Here is a 23,102-nt window from a genome sequence, read left to right as displayed (position 1 = left end):
CGACTCTCAGCGAGATTGTACTTTTTTTAAATCTTTGTTTTGTATGTTATCATTCAAAATGTACTTGAAACTGACAAACACATGGATTTCATAACTCAAACACATTTTATGTAGTTTATTAATCCCCCAGTCTCCCTGGACTGGCATGTATTTCCTTTTATGTCTTGCTGCTAGCTTTCCTGTTAAAACAACACTGAGCTTCAAAGTTATGATCTGGAGGTGTGCCATGCTGATCCACCAGGTTATTAAGTCTTGCATACCTCTGGATGTAAGTGATCATTTTGATTATTTCCAGTGTCAAACCCAGACCAAAGGTTGGATAAGACCACACATGAGCTACAGCGTAATACAAGTTTGTTTTGTCCTACAGTATATTTTTGCAAAGTAAGCTGAAATATATGGTTTGGCTGCAAGCCAAACCAGGTGATCCAAAGCCTACCTGACAACCCTCTATGTTTCTGCAGGGCAAGGCTTGGCAAGCCTAAGAGATTATCAACCGGGGTTAAGGTGGACCAGAACGATCCGGAACCACGTTCAGGCACCTTTGACTAATAAATACATCAATCTGATTGGTCATTTTTAAACTAACAACTTCAAGCAAGTTACTTTAAAGTGTGCTACAGCCTGGCGTTCCTTACAACTGATGCCATCAAGAAACTTATGAATCAGAACGTAATGTCACCCAAACGGTTATTTTTTCCAGCTTCAACACTTCACCGGCAGTTGGAAGGAAGACGTCAGCAAGACGTTAGCAAGACGTGAGCAAGACGTTAGCAAGACATTAGCAAGACGTGAGCAAGACGTTAGCAAGACATTAGCAAGACGTGAGCAAGACGTTAGCAAGACATTAGCAAGACGTGAGCAAGACGTTAGCAAGATGTTAGCACATGACGTTAGCAAGACGTGAGCAATCCACATTGACTCCGTCTTCTGTAAACCAAAAAATCAAGAAATCCACAGTGACATGTATTGTAGGCCTACTGACAAGTTGATTTTATTTCCTCGCCCAGTGTAGGGAGTGAGGGTAACCTGCCTGTAGTGTAACAGGTGAGCCCAGCATTGATCAATCAAAGTACGGTTATTAAGTTCAAAACACTTAAACAGTTGAGTACACTTCACTAAAATCATCAAAATAGACTTAAAAATCAAGCATAAGAAGTACGGTGTGTCTCTGTGAGAGTAATGACGGCTCTAAAGGGGGCAAGGTGAGGTCCAGTGTTCCCGTAATAATAAGCCTCTGGCCCCCACTCACTGTGCGGATACATTTTGTAAAAAGAAAGCTTATCTGTACCATGAGACCCCATGGGACCGATTTCAAAAACGTTTCTAATAACGCTTTCTATGTGGATTGGCAGTAACAGTTCCCACACCTGCCAAAAAACACTATAATCTCCGGTCTTCACACCAGATCATGTCCCAATTCCCCACTCTCAAATTATAAGCAGGTTTTTTGACTATATGTAGTGTGTTCACACAAAATAATTGAAAATGTTAGTACGCCAGTTACAGCCGGCGCCCGGCTCTTGTGTCTGACCCTCTTTTTGTATAATGCATGCCTGGTAAGATGTGGGGTCCCCTAAGTGAGATTGGTCCCAGCTGCTGAGGCGTTTGTCTCCAGGATCCTGATTGGAGCCGCATCTGGTCCAGGTTCTCCCTTTCGGCGATTAAATTCATCAATGTAATTGATTTCATGTGAGTCTGATACAATGCATGTATATATATATATATATATATATATATATATATATATATATATATATATATATACGTATATATATATATATAAATTAATCATCCAACAAACAGAAAAGTTAATTATTAGTAACATTTTGAAAAAATAACACAACAGATATAAGCATGCACATCCCGCCCAACTAATACTTTGTGGAAGCACCTTTTTCATTTGTTATTAGACGTTGCAATTTCATCCAACTAAAAGTAAAAAATCCTGCTAATTGCTAGGAGATGTGCTGTGTGCAGCTCTCAGTAGGTCATTGCACATGTGTTCATGGGATTGAGGTCGGGGCTTTGACATTCCAAGTCTTTCATTTTCCTTTTCTAAAGCCGTGTCTCGGTCGACATGGATGAATGCATTGAGTTATAGTCAAGTGTGAAGCTCCTCTTCATCTTCCACTTCCTGACAGGTCAGCAGGTGTTGTTGCCAAACATACAATGATATTAGAAGCTATTCATTGTCCCGTCCATCTTGACAAGAGCCACCAACCCAGCTGGGACATCGGCAGCATTTCTGTGCAGCATCACTACATCGTCGTAATCTCAATTCTTATCTGAGCAGCAGCTACAGAGCTTTAGCTACAGAGCTTCAGCTTCAGTCTTTCACTCACAGAATGATTGGGGAAGTCAGTGCCAGTTGCAATGATTACGTAATGTGCTGCAATCCTAGTTAATGTGGTCAATGAAATGCAAAAATCGACCGCAAAATCTACTGTAAATACATTATCCCCAAACATGTACAGTCATTATTGTAGGTTGTGAATCCAAGACTTCCTGGTTGTCCCCATGGACAGATTAGCTTCTACCTTCAAGTGCCACGTCGAACCAAAAGAAACAACGAGAGGCTATCACACATATGTTACTCTATCATACTTTTTAGAAATGTTACCGCACACGTGAGCACCAACTTCAACAAAGGGCCTCTTGGCTGGAGCTCAGAAAATCCTGAAAACACAGAAAATATGGATCAAAACCACAATTTCATGTGACTGCGGAAGATACAACAAATACCACCTACATGCAACGTGCCACAGCTTCAGGTGGACCATTTGTTAAAGGACTCTGAAACCTAGAAACACGTTGAACTCTGATGCTGCACCCTGAAATCAGACATTTGACAGATGGAGTGTTTGTACTAGCAGCTCCCACTGAGGTTAAGAACAACCCAATTCTGTCACAATATTTTCTTCATGCATCAGTTTTGTTTATCATGTGTCATAACTATCATGTGCAGTTTTACTCCTGTGAAGTTTGATTAAAAGCCCAGATGGGATGTAGAGCTTCGCCTTTCATTACAGTGTTATGGTTCATAATATTCAGGTCAAATGTCATGGGGCGGCACTTAAACACAGCACTTGAACACATCGTCACCGCTGACTCTCCACATGGATCTGCTCGTTTCTTCTCTGACCACCTCATGATTAGACCTCCTAGACCTCCTTTCAGACTCTTCCTGTCACAGGGTCGTCTTCCTAGGAGCAGGCTGCTTGTATTACTGCTTTGGAGGAGCAGATGTTCAGAATTCAAGAGAGTGAAGGTAGCTTAACGTGACTCCATGGGTGGTAATGAACAGGTTGGAAACCTAAACTCTGCATTAGTGTCTTCCTCTGTATTCCACCGGTCTAAACTGTGTGTTACAGTTTGTCACAATACATTAATTAAAAGATTACAGCTGGTGTAACAAGAGAGGGTTGTATCGTTGTGATTAAGTGCATTAGCTAGTGCAACCCTAGTTAATGTGGTCAATTAAATGCAGGAATCTATTCTGTGCTTTCACGGTAATCTGTATGCAAACATACAGTAGTTATTGTAGGTGTGCAACCAAGCCGTCGTGGTTATCCTCATGGTCAGAATAACCTCCATCTTCAAGTATCACACACTCAGCAGATTCTTGTTTTGATGCGGTGCAGTGGTGATGTGCTTCTCTGCTAAAGTGTGTTGAATGTCTTCAGCGTCATCAGATTCTCTTTATACCCTAACAGCAGTAATAGCGTTAAAATTACTGCTCTAAAAACCCTCAACATCTAGAAGTCATTTCTCTTATGAAACGGAAAAGTTCAGTGGAAAATATACTTTCTGCAAATCTCAAATGTGCGCTGCTTGTGAAATACAGTGTTCTAGTGTCTCCTTCACCTCATTGTGGTGCACCATGCTGTAATGGGCTCATTACTGATCCCCTAAGGCCTAAGACGCCCACTACATGCGTCTGAGATTAGTGAGAGCCACAGCTGTGGGTATTTCACCCTAAAAAGAGGCACCAGAGCGCCCACTCCATAATCTCGAACGGTGATCTCATCTTTATTATCATTGTTGTTATTATGGTTTTAAATAGAAATGTCAGATGCAGACGTTTTCCGTGTGATCTGCTCTGTTCTCTCCGTCTTCCCGCTCTCTGTGATCATCCCTCTTCCTCTTCTTTAAACTTAATACTGAGGAAGGACTGAAGCAATGTGGCAATATTACCTTCAAGCAATAAAGTCAAACTGAGTCACGTAATTATCGGGCAAATCCTCCTTGGTTGTAATTTTGTACAATTTAGCCACTAGAAAATAAAACTTTGCACACACACACAATGGTAAAAAAACACTTTGAAGTACATTGTGCCTAATGTGAGTCTGAATGAAGGTAAAGTGTTTTTCAAATTACAACGCATTACTGGTAATCAGACAATACATTAGAGAGCAATATAATCTAACTTGTGGAAACATCATATATTCATATTTCCATTGTTATCACTTACATATTTCTAATAATCACCACTCTCACAGTCAAACTAGAGTTGCTAATGGCGGACGAGACGGCGCTAATCAAACAAAGGGCGAGGGACGATGGAGGACGTCTGTGATACACAATGGAGCTCAGCTGAGTCATGCTGCCACACTGTCAGTGTCTATGAGCCGTGTGTGTGTGTGTGTGTGTGTGTGTGTGTGTGTGTGTGTGTGTGTGTGTGTGTGTGTGTGTTACTAATTCACAGTAGCTGTCCTCACATCACGTAGAGAAGTTGTCAGAGAGGACATTCCCTACTGTATGTGTGAGTGTCTGAGGTTCAGTGCAGGACCTCGTTAGTGAAGTGAGCTTCTCGGTCACCGGCCTGAGCGGGGGATGATTCCAGCCTACCTGGCCTCCTAGAACCCCGTTGAGCAGATACGTAGCTCTGCTGCTGACACCGTCGTGCACCTTTTCACAAGTACACCTGGTGCACAGTCTTGGCAGTGCAATCCCACAAGAACCCAGAGCTAGGATTCATCCTCATGAAGATCCCGTCACCCTGTGAGGACCCTCATGAACCAGGTCTTCATGGTTTTATGTTAAATAGCATTTGATTGTTTTTTCTACAACAACGTAATCAGTAACCATTTAAAGTAAAGTAAAGAAAGATGTTCTAATTGTTGGCAATAAATAACAACAATAAAACAAAACAATGATAAAAGGGACAAATTCTTGTTTTAATGCAAAGATTTATTCAAGAGCCTACATGCATCTATGAATCAAACATTATATTCCGAGCATTCGTCATTCACTGTATATTCACTATATCTCGTTATCTTTACATCACAAATAGTTGTTTGCTGGTATAGTAATGCTCTGATTGTCGTATATTGCTTCTTTAATTAAAATTTTTGAATATACATGTAAAGAAACGTAAATGAACACATTACATTTGTGTAGTTTGTATGTTATGACCACATGGTATATAAGTGATAGGCCTATGGTAAGTCTTTGTATAAACTATATTGAAGGCTGAGTGACAGAGGGTTTATGATCTATGAACAGAACGTGTCTGTCTTTGTTCATAGGCTGGTGACTTTTTCCTTTTTACTCTTTCAGGTAAAATGTTCCTTCAATCCGACACTTAACCGTAAGTCAGATGTCTTTCATTCAGTGGCTGATGTGTTCCCTCATTACCATGATCACACACACTTGTTTGTTTTGACTCACACACTCCGGCCTGCAGCGTCTCACTTGTGTATTAACCAGCCGTAGAAAGTAGTTCCAAAGAAATAAATAATTTCCTCCCATATGTGTTGAGCGTTGTTTTAGACGTAGCCTCTGACTCAGTTCGACCTGAGAGCCACAGACTAGTTGAGGAAGTCGTATAATACTGTGAGACGGACTGATGTGAGATTGGTTCCTGTCTTTTCCTGGGACTTGTTGACTCCTTATCCATGAACTATGTGTGAGTTCATATCTCTAGTCTAGACATTAAATAAAACGACTGTTATCTAAAACAAAGTATACGGTCTTTATTCTTTAAGGCTTCATATAATACGTGTATTATTTCTGTGTAAAAATAAAGCAATATATCAAATAGTTTGAGCAAATATTTAATAAATGCGTGCTTAAAGCTCAAAGTAAGATACAAACGTATGTGTGAGTGTCATCGCAGTCATATAAGCAGCAGGCCTGCGAACAGTCCTCGGTGATAAAGTGCTTTCATGCATAGAATTTTGGGCAAAGTTACAAACCAAGGAGCAGAAGTGATTCACCTCTACCAGCGTTCACTTTTGTTCTGTTAGCTCGACGCTGGGTCCGGCTGCAGCTGGCTGGTCAACAGCGAGGGTTGCCCATTCGACAGAAACAGACAGTTCTGAAGAGCCGACACTGGCAGAAACCGCAGAAGTCACAGCACACATTGCCTGAAGACTTACAGCTTCCCCACAAGGGAACGCAGTTAGCAGGAGGAGGAGGGTGCTTCTTCACGCCATATTTGTTCTGAGACAGAGAGAGAGAGAGAGGGGGGAGAGAGAGAGGGAGAGAGGGGGGGGGAGAGGGAGAGGGAGAGAGAGGGGGAGAGAGAGAGAGAGAGAGAGAGACAGAGAGAGGGAGAGACAGAGAGAGACAGAGATAGAGAAAGAGAGAGGGGGGGGGAGACAGAGAGAGAGAGAGGGGGAGAGAGAGAGAGAGGGGGGGAGAGAGAGAGAGAGAGGGGGGGAGAGAAAGAGAGAGAGCGACAGAGAGAGAGAGAGGGGGGAGGGAGAGAGAGAGACGGAGAGAGAGAGGGAGACAGAGAGAGAGAGAGGGAGAGAGAGTTACGGAGAGAGAGAGACAGAGAGAGGGAGAGAGAGAGACAGAGAGAGAAAGAGAGAGAGGGAAAGAGAGGGAGAGAGAGAGAGAGAGCAGGAACATTAAATGTGACCATATTGTTGGAAGAGATGATCTTTATTCAAAAAGTCCACTCAGAACTCAGAAGCTTTTTTTAATCTTCCAATTACAAAATAAATGTCTTTCTATTATGTTTTACCTTTTTTTGTTTCTTTGTTTTCTTGTTCTTCCTCCCTGATTTTGGCAACTCTGCAGGAGAACATTTGAAAATAATGATGCTTCTAGAATGTTTCACAACAGAAAGAAATGCATCATCAGCATATAAGACAATAAATGGTACTGAGTTGATAGAGATCATTCACTTATCGCCGCTGTCCTGCGGAAATATATAATTTAACCTTTACATCTGTGTGTGAGTTTTACAAATAAACAATTAAAAGTTTGTGTTTTTGGTAGAACCTCTCTGCTCCACCCTGCCTCCTTGTTTGAGTAAAGTCTTGCTCACAGCAGAGCTGGAGGTAAACAGTGACGAGGCAGTTTCGTCTGAGGGAGTGTCATAATGAACTGAATTTTGAAATATACACTTCTCAAGCGTAGCTAGTGAGCTATGTGACCTCAGTGGCTGTTCAAATCAATGCCAGACAAATGTGTGGTGGGGGTCAACATGACAGAGTTTCTCTAGTTAGCTCACTAGACATCTTGCATTTTCTGTACATTATTTATAAGTTATAGTTTGGTACCAATAGTCTTTCATTAAAGCTACCACTTATTTCATTTCACAACTGTCAGCTCGTCTGACTTGCAGCTTTGTACATTTGTGTCTCATCAGGAAACATCAATATCACCAGTATAGTATAGAAATGACATAAATGATCAAACTTTTGAGACATTTTAACAGTTCCTTTCCATCTGGACTGTGATTTAACAAGTTTAAACTTACCAACAATAACAACAGGAGGTGAGCCTTTGTAAAGGCTTTGAGACAGAGTGTTAGACACAACGACCCTATTGGTGGAGAGTCTCTCATCGGGGATCATGTGGGCGGAGGCAAGGAAGTACTCCGCTGTAACGAGGACAAAGCATCCAAGCAGCATGGAGGCATGCATCTTTCTCTGGAACAAAAGCAACAACAATATATATTTAGAATGGATGATATTTTGGCAAGTAAAAAGCTGGGAAATCGGCGAGCAGCTAGTTCGTTACGCTCTCTTAGCTTTAAAAGACGTTTAAGAATAAATAGAGCATTACATGCCACACTCATATAGACACAAGCAGAACAGACGTCACTAAAGAACCGTTCTTCATTTCATTTAGAATCGGCTATCATTCTTCTGACTCAGTGGGGTATGCTTGGTGGTACTGGATTAGCCTTTCTGCTAATGTTGCTGCGTTTATTAATGCTAGTTAGCACTCTAATGCTAGTTAGCGCTCTGAGCAGCGTCTGTCACTCGTCCTTCGGCTCAATGCCTGCGTGCTCACGAACAAGGTAGCGTCTGGACTTCACCGTCGGCCTATCTGTCAGTGTTTCTTCCATCTAATCGGTTGCGAGCTGTGGTCTGTTGTTTACACGGCTCTTTTTTTTTAAATGGCGGACGCCAGCGCTGCATTGGCTCATGTGTTCCTACGATCACCGTACACTTGCATCACTCGCGGTTCCTCTTGTGCTTGGAGAGTACCTAGAACCCTCTAAACGGTGTTCTAGGAACTACGATCGTTCTTTGCTCTTGCGGTGCAGACCCCAAAAAATAGGGCTTCCTTGAACATTTGAAAAGTTTCCCCAGTCCGAAAACACCTTATTATATGAACTATATAATTAGTTTGCTTGGACTTCTTGAAGCAGGTTTACAGCGACAGTCTGACCTCTGCTGCTTTTTGAATTGTTCCAACGTGTTTTGCCAACCACAGAACCCATTTGATGAAAGCCAGGTGGTGTTTTGCTGAAGCAGTAACAAGTCCCTTGTGCAAATCTGACACAATAGTGGTCAATTCTGGTCTAACAATGTGGTCAGGTTTGCTATAAAGTTCTCCTTTTCCTCCTCATTTGCTATCTGGTGATATTGCTGTCAGAGGCTGCTACAGGCCACAAATCACTGCTGCTGCCTGCAGGCTCAGCCCTGCAGCTCTGGTTGGCGGACGTTTAATAAATGAAGACTAAGCTGCTGGAAGTAGAACAGTGGTTTCTGCTTTGTGTAATAAACAGTACACTTATTGCATAGACGTAAACAGGAGTTATCAACATGCAAATAACATATTTCAACATTTATTCTGTGTGACTTTTAACTGTATTCCGTGTTCACCGTGTAAACAAGTAAAGATGTATTTATATAGCACTACTATAGCATAACATACAAAAAATATAAGTGTAATATAAAACACAGAACAAGGAGAGACAGACCAAACGGGAACAAATAAAAATGTACGTACGGGATGTGATCAATAAAAAGACTTGCCTATAAATATAGTTTTCTAGAAGTCTCTTAAAACTGTCCAAAGATTCAGCAGCTCTCATAGTTTGATGATCATGTTTTATAGTCGGCTATTATTGTTTCTTTATTTTTGTTTTTTTTTATATGAAAATGAGGCCTGCACATGTTCCGACTTTGCTCCACAGAAACATTGGATATTGATAAATGTGTCAAGTCGTACTTCCTTCAACACATCCGTCACATGTTCGGGTATGCAGAACCTTATCGTTTTTGAGGACATTTGTCTTTTTTAAATGAGAACCTTGTCAACAATGTGAACGTTGAGTTTAATGCAGTTTTTAAAAGGTGCAATCTGCAATATGTTGCTGATCAGAGTTATTAACGTTAGCGTTTCCTCAAAGGCTGCACAACTTCAGGGCAATTAAACAGGCTTAGTCTGCCAACATCTGTGAATACTATGGACCTAAGGGAATACTTTTCTGAATTTTGTATATTTACTTTTGTTGCAATTTTGCCAAATTCCGGCGCTATGACAACAAACTTTCCTGTAAAACTTTATGGGCTGTAACCTTTGAACTGTAAGTCTCAAAGACAAAATTTAATTTTCTTTTTCTCCAGAACGCTTTGTGCTATTGCAACCACATGTGGTGGACCTGTGTAGATCAGATTTTTCAGTGACCATTAAAAATGTGTTTCCGCGGCAGCATCATCAAACTATAATGCAATGAATCCCATCTGTATACATCTGTGTGTCCTTCACATATGTCCAGAATTGTTCATCCATTCTATTTCACACTTGGCGGGCATATTGCTGGGGAACCAATGACGTGCAGTGTTGAAGTTGGTGCAATTCGGACACGCGATACATTCACTATTAATAAACTTTGAATACAAGAACAAACAGCTCTCTGTGTTGCGCTGGGGGCGGAGCATCAGGACTGAGTCGAGCACATCGTCCTCAGCAGGCCTTTACAGACCGAGGCTCATTGACTGCAGTTCACGTTCGGATATACTAACGATAGAACCAAATCCTTCTTCATTCCCTGAAGCAATGAACGGTTCTAACCCTGCAATGAGCACGTCCGAGGGCCAAGCATCCGGTGGGCTTTGAACGGCCACTCCTCGACAAGCACTGCACAAGTTACTGTAACGCCAGTTTGTTTGTTTCCATGTGTGTGTGTACTCTAACTGAACTCAGAGTCATAAATCAGGGTCAGTTTCTGTTATTATCCATATGTATCACAAATATTATCTCTGCAGTGTCGACGTATTACAAGTTTTTGATGCCAAACCATACAGAGCTTCAGACATAATGTTTGTCAGTCAGTACTAGAGCTCCACAAATGTCAGAGCTGCAGCTTACCGCAGGGATGCAGCTGTTTGAGCTGCTGACGGTTGGAACACCAGGTGGTCTGTCCCGTCTCTTTCCCTGTTAAACACCAGCAGTTGTTTCTTGACTTTTATTGTCATTTGTTGTAAATTCTTAACTTTATTTAGCGTTTAGTTGTTAAATGTGGACTCTTGTTTACTCTCTTCCTCACAGCCGGTTGTTGTTGAGCCTGTTCTTCATTAGGCTTAAATTACGAGAGGGTGGAATACTATAAACACCTCCCGTAAAGGGAATTAAAACCTGCAGCAATGTATTAGGGGTTGCATTATGGCATGATTCACTTTTATTAAGATTGCGAGATAGGAATAATCGTTTCGGAATAATCGCAAGACTGAGTTCCAGACTGGGTTGATTCATGGAACGCCCCCCTTCAAGTCGGAACAACAACTCAGAAAGCTACAAAATGCAACACATCTTCTTTGTATCTTTCATGTTGTCTCCACTCCAACTCTAGAAAGGGACCATCGAGGTGCACTTGAATGCACCATCGCCGGCGTGTCATTGTAGTTTTCATATGAATTTTTCTAAATGTGTTTGCGTCCAGAACAAATCTGCAGGTTCTGAGTCCGTGCTTGCTGCCTGTTAAATTGGCCTCCTGGTGACAAACGTCAACTTCTGCTGAAGCTGGTTTCTGAGCTCCTGATGTTCATTTTAGTTCTATCAACACGGACAGCAGGTCAAACAGATGAGACTTACCCAGCTGTGTGCGTGTGCATTTGTACTTCCCTAACTTTAAACTGTTTTATACAAACTACATTTAGTTGTATTATTCTGTGGCCTTTAACCCTCATCCTCCCAACATATTAAACAATAACCACTGACTGAACACAGAATAAAGTAGTGTAACACTGAAAGACTCAACCTGCTGTAAGAAACAACCACCAGAGCAAGATGTCAACGTGTTCTCTAAATTAGTTAAGTAATTAATGTCATGTGAAGGAAAAAAAAGAATATTTCCATTTTAGGAAATGATGATTAGCTTGTTGTGTAAAACGTAAACAGACAGAGCACATGAGGAACTCTGTCTGTCTCCTTCAGAGCGTCCCGACCCCACGGGACCCATGGCAAACATTTAATCTGATTATCTGTTCAATGATATATATTATAACTGCATAATTCAGCTGGGGGTGTGAGGAGAACATTATGGAGTGATGAGTGCTGGAGAAGAACGTCAACCTACTTTCACCCGTGGACCGTTTTTAAATCAACTCATAGACAAAAGATAAGATAATCCCTCTCAACCATCACCTATGACCCCCTAGAAGAGTGTCTGTATCTGAGGAGACCCTGCAGTCCTCTGACTGTACTTTATTATTGTACTTTGTTCGGGCAAAAGCGGACAAAGCTTGTGAATCCAAAACAAGGGTGAACTCTGGTTTTGGCCTTCAGCCTCTGGCGATCACTCGTAACCGCTGTGGGGGGGGCTGCTGGTGTTGAGCTGGGGGGGGAGGAGGAGGAGGAGGAGGAGGTGGCGCCACCTTTGAATGTTGTGTTTGCAAACCGCGACGGACAAATCCCACTCATTCTGCCTTCGGGGAACTCGTCGATTCATTTTTCAGCCGTGACAGCTCTGGGAGCGGTCGTTAACAGACAGGACTGACCACAGTCACTGCAGGAAACAACACAAAGCCTCCACAGCCACCTGGGGTTTACATGTTTGATAGTCCAAAACTAGATTTCTAAGCATTAAGAGTCGCTTTGAAAGCAGTGGAAACACAGAGCAAGAATGTGAAACACATTGTCTACGTTAAAAGCACCTCAAACCACCTTTATGCGTCTCCTGCCCAGCGTCTGTTTCGACTTTAGAGCGTCAACACGGGACCAGAGTGGCTGTTCTTCATGAGGTTCTGGAAACCACACTTTAGTGCATTGATCCATTTCAAAGCGGGATGATTTAAAGAGGTGAAACAATGACAGGAGACGTTAACAAGCAACAAAAACATGTGCAGATGTGAGGGCAACATATGAAATGTCCCGTTGCTCTGCTGTCCAGATATGAGAGGCAGACTGTAGAACAGTCCAGGGACCAGAACATATCACAGTATTCTCTTAGTAGAACCCTTCTACCTCATCATCTTCAGATTTTAACAGCATGTCTTCATCCATTTTTCAGTATGAAGTAAACCCTCACTACATGAAACAACTGCTCTCACTGTAGTGATGTAAATGTGATAAAAGATCAAAACCATGAGCGCACAACTTTTAAGTGCATGATGTCATAAGTTACTACAGTATGAGTTCTAGATCTGGTTCTAAATGCTCTATTCTATAACCTGTCCAGCCATGTTGGCTTCATGCACCACTGAGCCAACGTTCATAGGGATGAGTGGAGCTTCATCAATATGGAACCGATGGACCAAACTGACCAAGTCCAGTGGCTTTAAATGAAAGGACTGTACATCTAGAAGGACTTCCTGTGGGAACAAGGGAGCGCTTTTATTGAATTAGTCGCAATTTAGAAGCGTTCAATATTGTTAATCTTTGAATATAGCAGCTGTAGATGAGGGCGGGTCTCTTTGACTTTGCAGTTCACGTCACATCCGAAGTCTTCTTCACTTCAATACGTAGAACACACTGTTCTTCATAACACTGACCGCGTTGTGTTATAACCGATCGACACACGCTGACCGCGTTGTGTTATAACTGACTGCGTTGTGTTATAACCGATCAACACACGCTGACCGCGTTGTTATAACCGATCGACACACGCTGACTGCGTTGTGTTATAACCGATCGACACACGCTGACCGCGTTGTGTTATAACTGGCCGCGTTGTGTTATAACCGATCAACACACGCTGACCGCGTTGTTATAACCGATCGACACACGCTGACCGCGTTGTTATAACCGATCGACACACGCTGACCGCGTTGTGTTATAACTGACTGCGTTGTGTTAGAACCGATCAACACACGCTGACCGCGTTGTTATAACCGATCGACACACGCTGACCGCGTTGTGTTATAACTGACTGCGTTGTGTTAGAACCGATCAACACACGCTGACCGCGTTGTTATAACCGATCGACACACGCTGACCGCGTTGTGTTATAACTGACTGCGTTGTGTTAGAACCGATCGACACACGCTGACTGCGTTGTGTTATAACTGACTGAGTTGTGTTATAACCGATCGACACACGCTGACCGCGTTGTGTTATAACCGATCGACACACGCTGACCGCGTTGTTATAACCGATCGACACACGCTGACCGCGTTGTGTTATAACTGACTGCGTTGTGTTAGAACCGATCAACACACGCTGACTGTGTTGTGTTATAACTGACTGAGTTGTGTTATAACCGATCGACACACGCTGACCGCGTTGTGTTATAACCGATCGACACACGCTGACCGCGTTGTGTTATAACTGACTGCGTTGTGTTAGAACCGATCGACACACGCTGACTGCGTTGTGTTATAACTGACTGAGTTGTGTTATAACCGATCGACACACGCTGACCGCGTTGTGTTATAACCGATCGACACACGCTGACCGCGTTGTTATAACCGATCGACACACGCTGACCGCGTTGTGTTATAACTGACTGCGTTGTGTTAGAACCGATCGACACACGCTGACTGCGTTGTGTTATAACTGACTGAGTTGTGTTATAACCGATCGACACACGCTGACCGCGTTGTGTTATAACCGATCGACACACGCTGACCGCGTTGTTATAACCGATCGACACACGCTGACCGCGTTGTGTTATAACTGACTGCGTTGTGTTAGAACCGATCAACACACGCTGACTGTGTTGTGTTATAACTGACTGAGTTGTGTTATAACCGATCGACACACGCTGACCGCGTTGTGTTATAACCGATCGACACACGCTGACCGCGTTGTGTTATAACTGACTGCGTTGTGTTAGAACCGATCAACACACGCTGACTGTGTTGTGTTATAACTGACTGAGTTGTGTTATAACCGATCAACACACGCTGACTGCTTTGTGTTATAACTGACTGAGTTGTGTTATAACCGATCGACACACGCTGACCGCGTTGTGTTATAACCGATCCACACACGCTGACCGCGTTGTGTTATAACCGATCCACACACGCTGACCGCGTTGTGTTATAACCGATCCACACACGCTGACCGCGTTGTGTTATAACCGATCCACACACGCTGACCGCGTTGTGTTATAACCGATCCACACACGCTGACAGCGTTGTGTTATAACTGATCAACACACACTGACTGCTACACAGGACTAGATGTTTGAGTATATGTGCAAATGGAAGTCTGGTGGAGCTGCACATGAAACATATTTAAACACCAGACCCACAAAAGAAGAAAAAAGCTTTTGGTGATGATAATCTAAAATAAATGAGACGGAGTGAAGTAAAAACACGTTCTCCACTGCAGGGTGAGGTTTGAAGAGGGAACGTGGAGATGCAGTGAAGTTCCTCTAACTGTAAATCTTCTGATAGGTTGTAAACTGGGAATCATTATCCCCGATTATGGGCTGTCTATTGAAAAAGGGGCAAAGGGACTTGAGCTGTGCTTAGCGGGTGCATGCTGAGATTAGATCAGGAGCACTTCTATTAGATTACAGTGAAGAAAGTGGGTGAACACGACCTCGACAGCAAAGGAACCAACCAGGTGTTACCAGTTTCAAGCAAAGTCAAGACAATTTGATTCATTAAACCCAATGGAAGAAATCACAAAGTGCCTCAGGGGGCGTCACGGTCTGCAGTCGACAAACCTCTGCTGGGATAAAGAGAAGCTCTCTGAACAAAAAACGCTTCAAAAGAAACCTCACCAAGAGCAACCGAGGACCTCTGTTTAAACAAATGGGTCTCCAAATACTCAAGCTGGTGCAACAATTCTAATATTGACATACTAGTAGTAGTGCTAGTGAACATGCGTAGATGTTAAATAAAGGTAAATACGTGAGTAATTTCAATTCAATTACGGAAAATTTAATTTCATCAGACAAACACCAGTTTTTACATCAAAGATGCTCTGACTAAACTTTAACAAAACATCTGACTCACATTTAGTGGAAATGTATCTCTGTACTTTGTCTGTTCAAACACAGTCACACACACACTCACACAGACACACACACACTCACACACACACACACACGTATTTCTAGGAAACTGCGGTGCAAATAAACACACAGGTTCCTTTTTCAAATGGATCTGCTCTGCTGCAGAAGCTGCTGGCTCTACTTTCACACAGGTCTGCGTAATGATATTATTTCCTTTGCCGTTTTTTTTATTGTTTCATAAATCACAAACAGCAGGAAAACAGACGCCGAGCTGCAATATTTCACCCTACAAGTCTGACGTTCTGTTCATAACAAGGGAAACAAGCTCTGACTGTAGGAAGAGGACTAACGTGAGCTCTTTAAATGAACATATGTGTAATCACACTGAACTCTGATGAGACACAACACTATTAAAAACAGCTTTTATGAAGATACATTTTACACACGTATGAAGATCAAAGCTCAGACCAAGAACACGATTAGTCCGTACTTTACTAAAACAACCCATAATACCACCAGAGCGATGGTTAGGGACGGATTATATTTATAATAAAAGAAATAATAAATATAATCAGTTATGAATGTTATGAATGTTAAAGGACACCCCCAAAACAACAACACTGAAGTAAAATATATTCATAGTAAACGTGGTTATTAAAGACCAAACTGATTTACTGCGTGTGTGTGTGTGTGAATACATATATATATATAAATATATATATATATATATATATACACATACATATATGTATTTATGTGTGTATATACATATATATACATGTGTGTATATGTATATATATACACACAATACGTACATACATACATAAATAAAATAAATAAAACTAATCACTCATAGATGTCAAAAGACACCCAAAAAATATATATAGGAAGGTACAAATATATATATAGAAAGGTAAAAATGTATTTATAGAAAGGTAAAAATATATATATAGGAAGGTAAACAAATATATATAGGAAGGTAAAAAATATATATATAGGAAGGTAAACATATATATATAGGAAGGTAAAAAATATATATAGAAAGGTAAAAAAATATATATATAGGAAGGTAAACAAATATATATAGGAAGGTAAAAAATATATATAGAAAGGTAAAAATATATGTATATAGGAAGGTAAAAATATATATATAGAAAGGTAAAAATATATATATAGAAAGGTAAACATATATATATATATAGGAAGGTAAAACTATATATATAGAAAGGTAAACATATATATATAGAAAGGTAAACATATATATATAGAAAGGTAAACAAATATATATAGAAAGGTAAACATATATATATAGGAAGGTAAAAATATATATATAGAAAGGTAAACATATATATATATATATATAGGAAGGTAAAACTATATATATAGAAAGGTAAACATATATATATAGAAAGGTAAACAAATATATATAGAAAGGTAAACATATATATAGGAAGGTAAAAATATATATGTAGAAAAGTAAAAAATGAGCTTCGAGGATTTTTCTGATTTGAGGCTTAATTTTTTCGTTGTGGTCACATTTATAATAATAATAATCTATCTTCTTAAATTATTGACGTGTCGGCAGCACATCTGTGAGCGTCCTCCTGGTGAACATCACATCTGCTCTCGTAGCTCCGGTCAGCAGACAGGGTGACGATAGAAGAAATACTCCAGCAGGAAAGAAATCGATACTGTGAGCCTCAAACGCTCAGCGGTGGTCTGCAGAGAAGTCTGAAGAAGTTCAGTTTGTCTCCTCGTCATCTGCTCAGATTTACCACGGCGTCATTATTATTTGATCAGATACAACACAAACTAAATACATGTCGACATGTCTCTAGTAACTTTATGAAGTATTCCACTTTTACAATGTCGATCCATGTGTTGAAGATGTAAACAGCTGTTTACTGCTGCTGGAAACAAGTGAATGAGAGTTCAGAGAGTCTATGAATGCCTTAGAATAATCTGCTCCTGAAGTGTTCATCATTCTTATTATTATTATTATTCATCCATTGAGGACCCCGTGAAGGTTCTTTGTCTCAGTTATTGGGGACGTCTCTGAGGACGCTGGCGGTCCTCCAAACGTAAACCAGAGGAACAGATGAACATGTGAGAGTTTGATCTCTGAAAGTCTGCAAATGTTCCAGATGACGCTCATCAAAGATGAAGTTTTGTGAAATAATTAAGGCTCTGAACATTGTTCCATATATTACTATTGTTTGATGAACATCGTTTGTGATTTTTATGAATTATAAAGCTTTATTTGAACGCTCTCAGTAATTTAAATCTGGTGTTGTAAACCATTTACACGTTCAGGTGTATTCAGTTTCTACCATAAACTTCATAATCATAGTATTTTTGTGTATTTCAAAAGATTTTATTGATATGAACGTTTTATTGGTAGCGTGCTGCGTTCAATGACTGTCGGGCACTACGAGTTCTTTAAATCCAACTTCAGCTGGTTTTATGATTCAGCGTTTCATTAAGTTTTTATTGACATATCATTAGTATTTATTATCATTGTGTAATTTAATTATATTGTAAGACAGAAGAGTTTCTTTAGGCTGCTCAGTGAATAATCTGAATTATGATAATAAAAACTAAAAACTAGTCTCAGAACAAAGTCACGGTGTGGATCACACTGGTTGGTGTGACCTTCTTCTCCAGACCAGAGAAGACCAGAGCCGAGCCTCTGAGAGGTTCTCTCTCCGTCACTCTTCTGCTCCGCCAGGCTTTAAAGGAAAGACGAGAGACTTCACAGGATAAATCAGCCGACAGTGTTTTTACGTTCGTGTCGCGTCTATCGTCTCACATCTGGGGCTGCTCCACACTGCTCCACTCTGCTCCTCCACCCTCTGCTCCACCCTCTGCTCCACCACTCTGCTGCCCTTTCATCTACCAGTGGTTCCTCAGGTAGACGTACATTATTGTAATCAGATAAATAGTTTTTGAGTAACTCCTTCATCTTCCCACGTGAGAAAACTAAATGCATACAAAACATTTAAAAAATATATCTTTTAAAGTAAAAACTCAAAATGAATAGTATCTGACACCAAGGATCAAGTACTTACTTATGTGTACGATGAGTACATAGTAATACCATTACAGTTAAGATAATAATGATGAAAACGTGTTTTATTCTCAGAAGACGTTCGTCACTTGTAGTTCGACGTGCCTCATGCTGCTGCTGACGCGTTAACGCTCTACATTGTGTTTTCATCAGTTACCATCAGCAGCTTCACTTCAATCCTCAGCCGGCTAACAAGCAGGATCCAGAACCTAGCTTGGGTCTGGAGGAGTTCTGGCTTGTATTCATTGGACCCTCGCTAATGTTTAAATTATGGATCAGAGCCGTTTGAGCATCCGGTCGTCGCTGCAGCCGGACGGCTTGTTAGGCTCAACTGACGGTTAAATGGTTAACGTTTCGTTGCCGTGGTGATATCGAAGTCATTTCACGGCTGCGTGAGGCCGGTGTCCGACCTCGATACCCGATCCCGGTACCGGCGCATCCCTAATCTCAATAACAACATGCAGCCGAGTTTCATCTTTCACACATCTGGAGTTGAAGCGTTTAGTGAAATCAGGAAACGACTGAATGAGTTTGATCCGACAGACACGGCGGGTCGATACGCTCGGTGCCATCGGGGAACAAAAGGGAGTTTCCTGAGAAATGTGCTTCGTGTTTGGAGCGTGAGAAGAAATGGATGAAAGCCACAGCGGCGCTCGAGAAGAAGAGAACCATTCAGAACCGAGTGTAGCTGGACTGACTGTTGCTGCTGTTTTACTGAAGTCAACGTGTGTCAGAACCTCTCTGTGTCCAACGACCCGCCTTCATCTGCTGCACGCTCATAAAGCGCTTTATCGTTTCATAAAACACTCTTTAATCTCTCAAACAGAGAATTATGGTGCATTGGTACGGGACTACTTTCAACGGAGGATTAATCCACATGTAGTGCTTTAGTACAAGACAGTGTGTGTGTGTGTGTGTGTGTGTGTGTGTGTGTGTGTGTGTGTGCAGGACCATGGTCAGAAGAGGGACCAACATCACTGTAACAATAATGAACCCTTGTATTCAAGATATTTAAATGCAAAGTCTGACAAAGACCAACTCTGACACTAGACCACCTCTAACAGAAGAAGAGAAGTCACACAGCTGTGCCGTAAAACACACACACACACACACACACACACACACACACACACACACACACACTTCTTTAACCTGATCAGCCACATTAATCTGGTTTCTTCATCACACGTGAACACACCGATACAGAACAAGAGAACAAACTAGAAGACACACACACACCCACACACACACACACACACGCACACACACACACACACACACACACACACACCAGTAGAAGCAGCCTCTCCTGTTTGTCTCATAAACACTCTTCTCCAGTATTTGCTGCACTAATCACTGCGAGGCTCCAGACAGAGAGCAGAGCAGCTTCAGCGTGAGGTCAGAGAGACTAAACCTGACGCGCTGCAAACGCAGGACGAGCATTAGTGTCCCAGAGGAAGGAAGAACACACAGTGCGTATCACTACACCAGCACTACTTTCTGAGAAGTACGAGCTTCACATCTGGACCTAGTTGTTGAAAGGTCAGAAGAAGATCATCTTCCTCTCCGTCGTTAGAGGACGATTCACAAAGCAACACTTCTTAACTTTCATCTTTTCTGTAGCAGAATGAACTGATAACTGAGCGTAGCAGCAGATGTGTGCTGTTGATTGATGCTGTTTTATTATTTTATTTTATTTTAATGTATTATTAATATCTCCTACGTGTCTCAGCAGCATGAGAGCAGGAGAAGCACGGCTCAAATTCATGAGTCAAGTTTCTAAGAGACGAGTTTAATCAAACTTCAACATGCTGATATTTTAATAACAGTTAAAATATGATTCTATAATTATGAACAGAGACGATACGCGTATAAGAACAATGCACAGCAACCGTTACATTATTAATTATACATAAAACAATTTAAATATGTATTATCTAGTGAATTTGATCTGAAGTGATCCCTTAATATTTAAGACGAGTTACTCTTGCTTTTATTATTATTACTATTATTAATATTATTATTATATTATTATTATATTATTATTATTATATTACACTGAATTGTTTCCTTTGAACTGAAAAGTGTTTTTCTTTATTAATCTAAATAAACATGCAGAGATCAGCGTATGAATAAAATCACAGTGTTTATGTTAATGAACATTTATCTATTTATTTATTTTAAATCAAAGCTCTTTTTTTTCGTCACTTTTTAATATCATGAGAAAGACGTCAGAGAATCTTTTGTGAGCAGAATTTCCTTTAAATACATTAAAACTTATTTTTTTACTTTAAATTAAACATTCAAATATTTTTTGCAAAAGTTTTCCCGACAGAAAAACTGTTATTAGACATGAAACGCATGAGATGACATGGAACTGTATTTATTCTAATTGTTAAAATAAAACTTTTTATTTTCTGTTAAACTTTTTAAGGTTTAAGGCCATAACATAACCAGTACAATGTTAAAATCTGATCACACCGTGTGGAATTAAAATACACTTTGAATTCAATATTAAAGCCTGAATATGACGTAAAGAACTGGGCTTTGAATGTTTCATATGAAGCAGGTTATGATCTCCTCTTCCTCCTTCAGATTGACTTTGATCAAGCGCCGCCGCTCTTCTTGCCCGTTGATCGTCCTCTCCGAGGACAGTCGACGGGCTTCTTTCAGACCGATATCAGAGACGGTGGCGTCGACAGACGGAGCTGACGCTGGATCAAAACCCAGAACGCTCACAGGTGAAGGGATGAATTCAGCTCAACTGTGATTTACTGCAGAAGTTTGTCTCAACCTGCCTGACCTTTGTTCCTCAGCGGCATCAAAAGATCTGAAGATTAGACGCAACAACAATTCTACATTTCATCTCATCGCTGATCGATTTGTTTTTTTGTCTGATGGAGTTCAGTTTGAAGTGTTTCATGTTTAATCAGGTCACAGCTGCTCACTGGAACATGCTGAGGATTCATTATCCACAGAAGATGATTTAAGATGATCACGGCACGACGACAATAATACAAAATAAAAACATTTGAAGCCTCTGATTCCTCAACGCTTTCCTGGAACCTTTACAACATGACAACATAAAAAATGTCCGCCTTACCTGTAGTTCAGCTGTCCGTCAGTCTGTCACGCTCTGTTTGTTGCTTTCTCTCGTTTCGATAGTGAGTCTCTCTCTCCCTCTCTCTCGCTCTCTCTGTCTCTCTCTGTCTCTGTCTCTCTCTCTGTCTCTCTCTCTCTGACTCTCTCTGTCTCTCTCTCTGTCTCTCTCTCTCTCTCTCTGTCTCTCGCCCTCTCTCTCTCTCTCTCTCTCTCTCTCTCTCTTGTCTCTCTCTCTCTGTCTCTGTCTCTCTCTCTCTGTCTCTCTCTCTTTCTCTCTCTCTCTGTCTCCCTCTCTCTCTCTCTCTCTCTCGGCCCCCTCACCCCCCTCTTTCTTTCGCGCTTTTATTTCTCTGCCTCTTTGGTCCACCACTCTCCTTTTTGTTCTGTCCTCCCTCCCTTTTTCCACACTTTACCTCTAATTGTGTGGGTTTGTCTTCTCTCTCGCCTTGTTTCACTTCTCGTCTCTCGCCCGTCTCTGTTTCCGTTGTCTCTGTCTCTCTCTCTCTCTCTCTGTCTCTCTGTCTCTCTCTCTCTGTCTCTCTCTCTCTCTCTCTCTCTCTGTCTCTCTCTCTCTCTGTCTCTGTCTCTCTCTCTCTCTGTCTCTCTCTGTCTCTGTCTCTCTCTGTGTCTCTCTCTCTCTCTCTATGAGCTCTTTTCTTTCTCCAAACCTCTGTTGATCCCCCTCTCCTCCGTTTCTTCTTCTTCTTCTCTTTCTTGAGTAGCGGTACCTTGCCCTGCTGTTGATGATGAAGACATAATGGGAGGTTTGTACTGGAGGCGGGACCAGCGGTGCAGTGGGTTGGGGGATGGGGAAAGGTCAAACTGATGCAGAAGATGGACAGATAAATGTGAACCAGACCCTCTTGTGAGGTGCTGTTTCTGTATCTCTGTGGCCCACATCGGAGGCCGGCTTTTAGGGGAGGCCCTCTCGTCCCCCTGTTAGATCAGTCCATGGTTATAGACCGTCTACTGTAAACCCACTTTCCCTCAGCCTGCCTCGGGTACTTCCGGTTCTGTTTGAGATTTCCAACATTTCCCAGGACGCCGTTCTGGACGCACAACGTAATCTTAACTCTGAGCAGGTGTGATCACGCCGGAGAAACGAGCAGAAATGATTCACGAACAGGACGGAGAGACGGCGGCCGAGCTAAGCTGAGCATGTTAGCATGCTAACATTAGCTAATTAGCAGTCAACACAGAGTACAGTTGAGGAAGATGGAAATGCCAATATTTAGCCAAAAAACAAAGTATTGGGCCATGAAGATAAAAAGTTTGAGGTCATTATCAATCATCAATTCAAAATTGAAAAGACATTTCACGAACAGCCACAAA

General features: G+C 41.4%; 1 protein-coding gene across 1 annotated transcript; it reads right to left on the bottom strand.

The window, feature by feature from the left end:
• Nucleotides 1-5,243: 5,243 nt before the first annotated feature.
• asip1 (agouti signaling protein 1) lies at nt 5,244-22,446 on the bottom strand. Its single transcript, XM_068704487.1, has 4 exons — nt 21,772-22,446; nt 7,718-7,889; nt 6,977-7,026; nt 5,244-6,447 (listed from the first exon to the last, which is right to left on the bottom strand). The coding sequence occupies exons 2-4, from the start codon at nt 7,881-7,883 to the stop codon at nt 6,283-6,285; spliced, it is 381 nt and encodes a 126-aa protein (XP_068560588.1). The 5' UTR covers nt 7,884-7,889; nt 21,772-22,446; the 3' UTR covers nt 5,244-6,282.
• Between the last annotated feature and the right edge of the window lie 656 nt (nt 22,447-23,102).

Source organism: Cebidichthys violaceus, unplaced genomic scaffold (genome assembly GCF_023349555.1).
Source record: "Cebidichthys violaceus isolate CVI_PGR_0920_01 unplaced genomic scaffold, fCebVio1.0.p SCAF_93, whole genome shotgun sequence".
Lineage (NCBI taxonomy): Eukaryota > Metazoa > Chordata > Actinopteri > Perciformes > Stichaeidae > Cebidichthys > Cebidichthys violaceus.
This window is presented reverse-complemented; position numbering and strand designations above follow the sequence as displayed.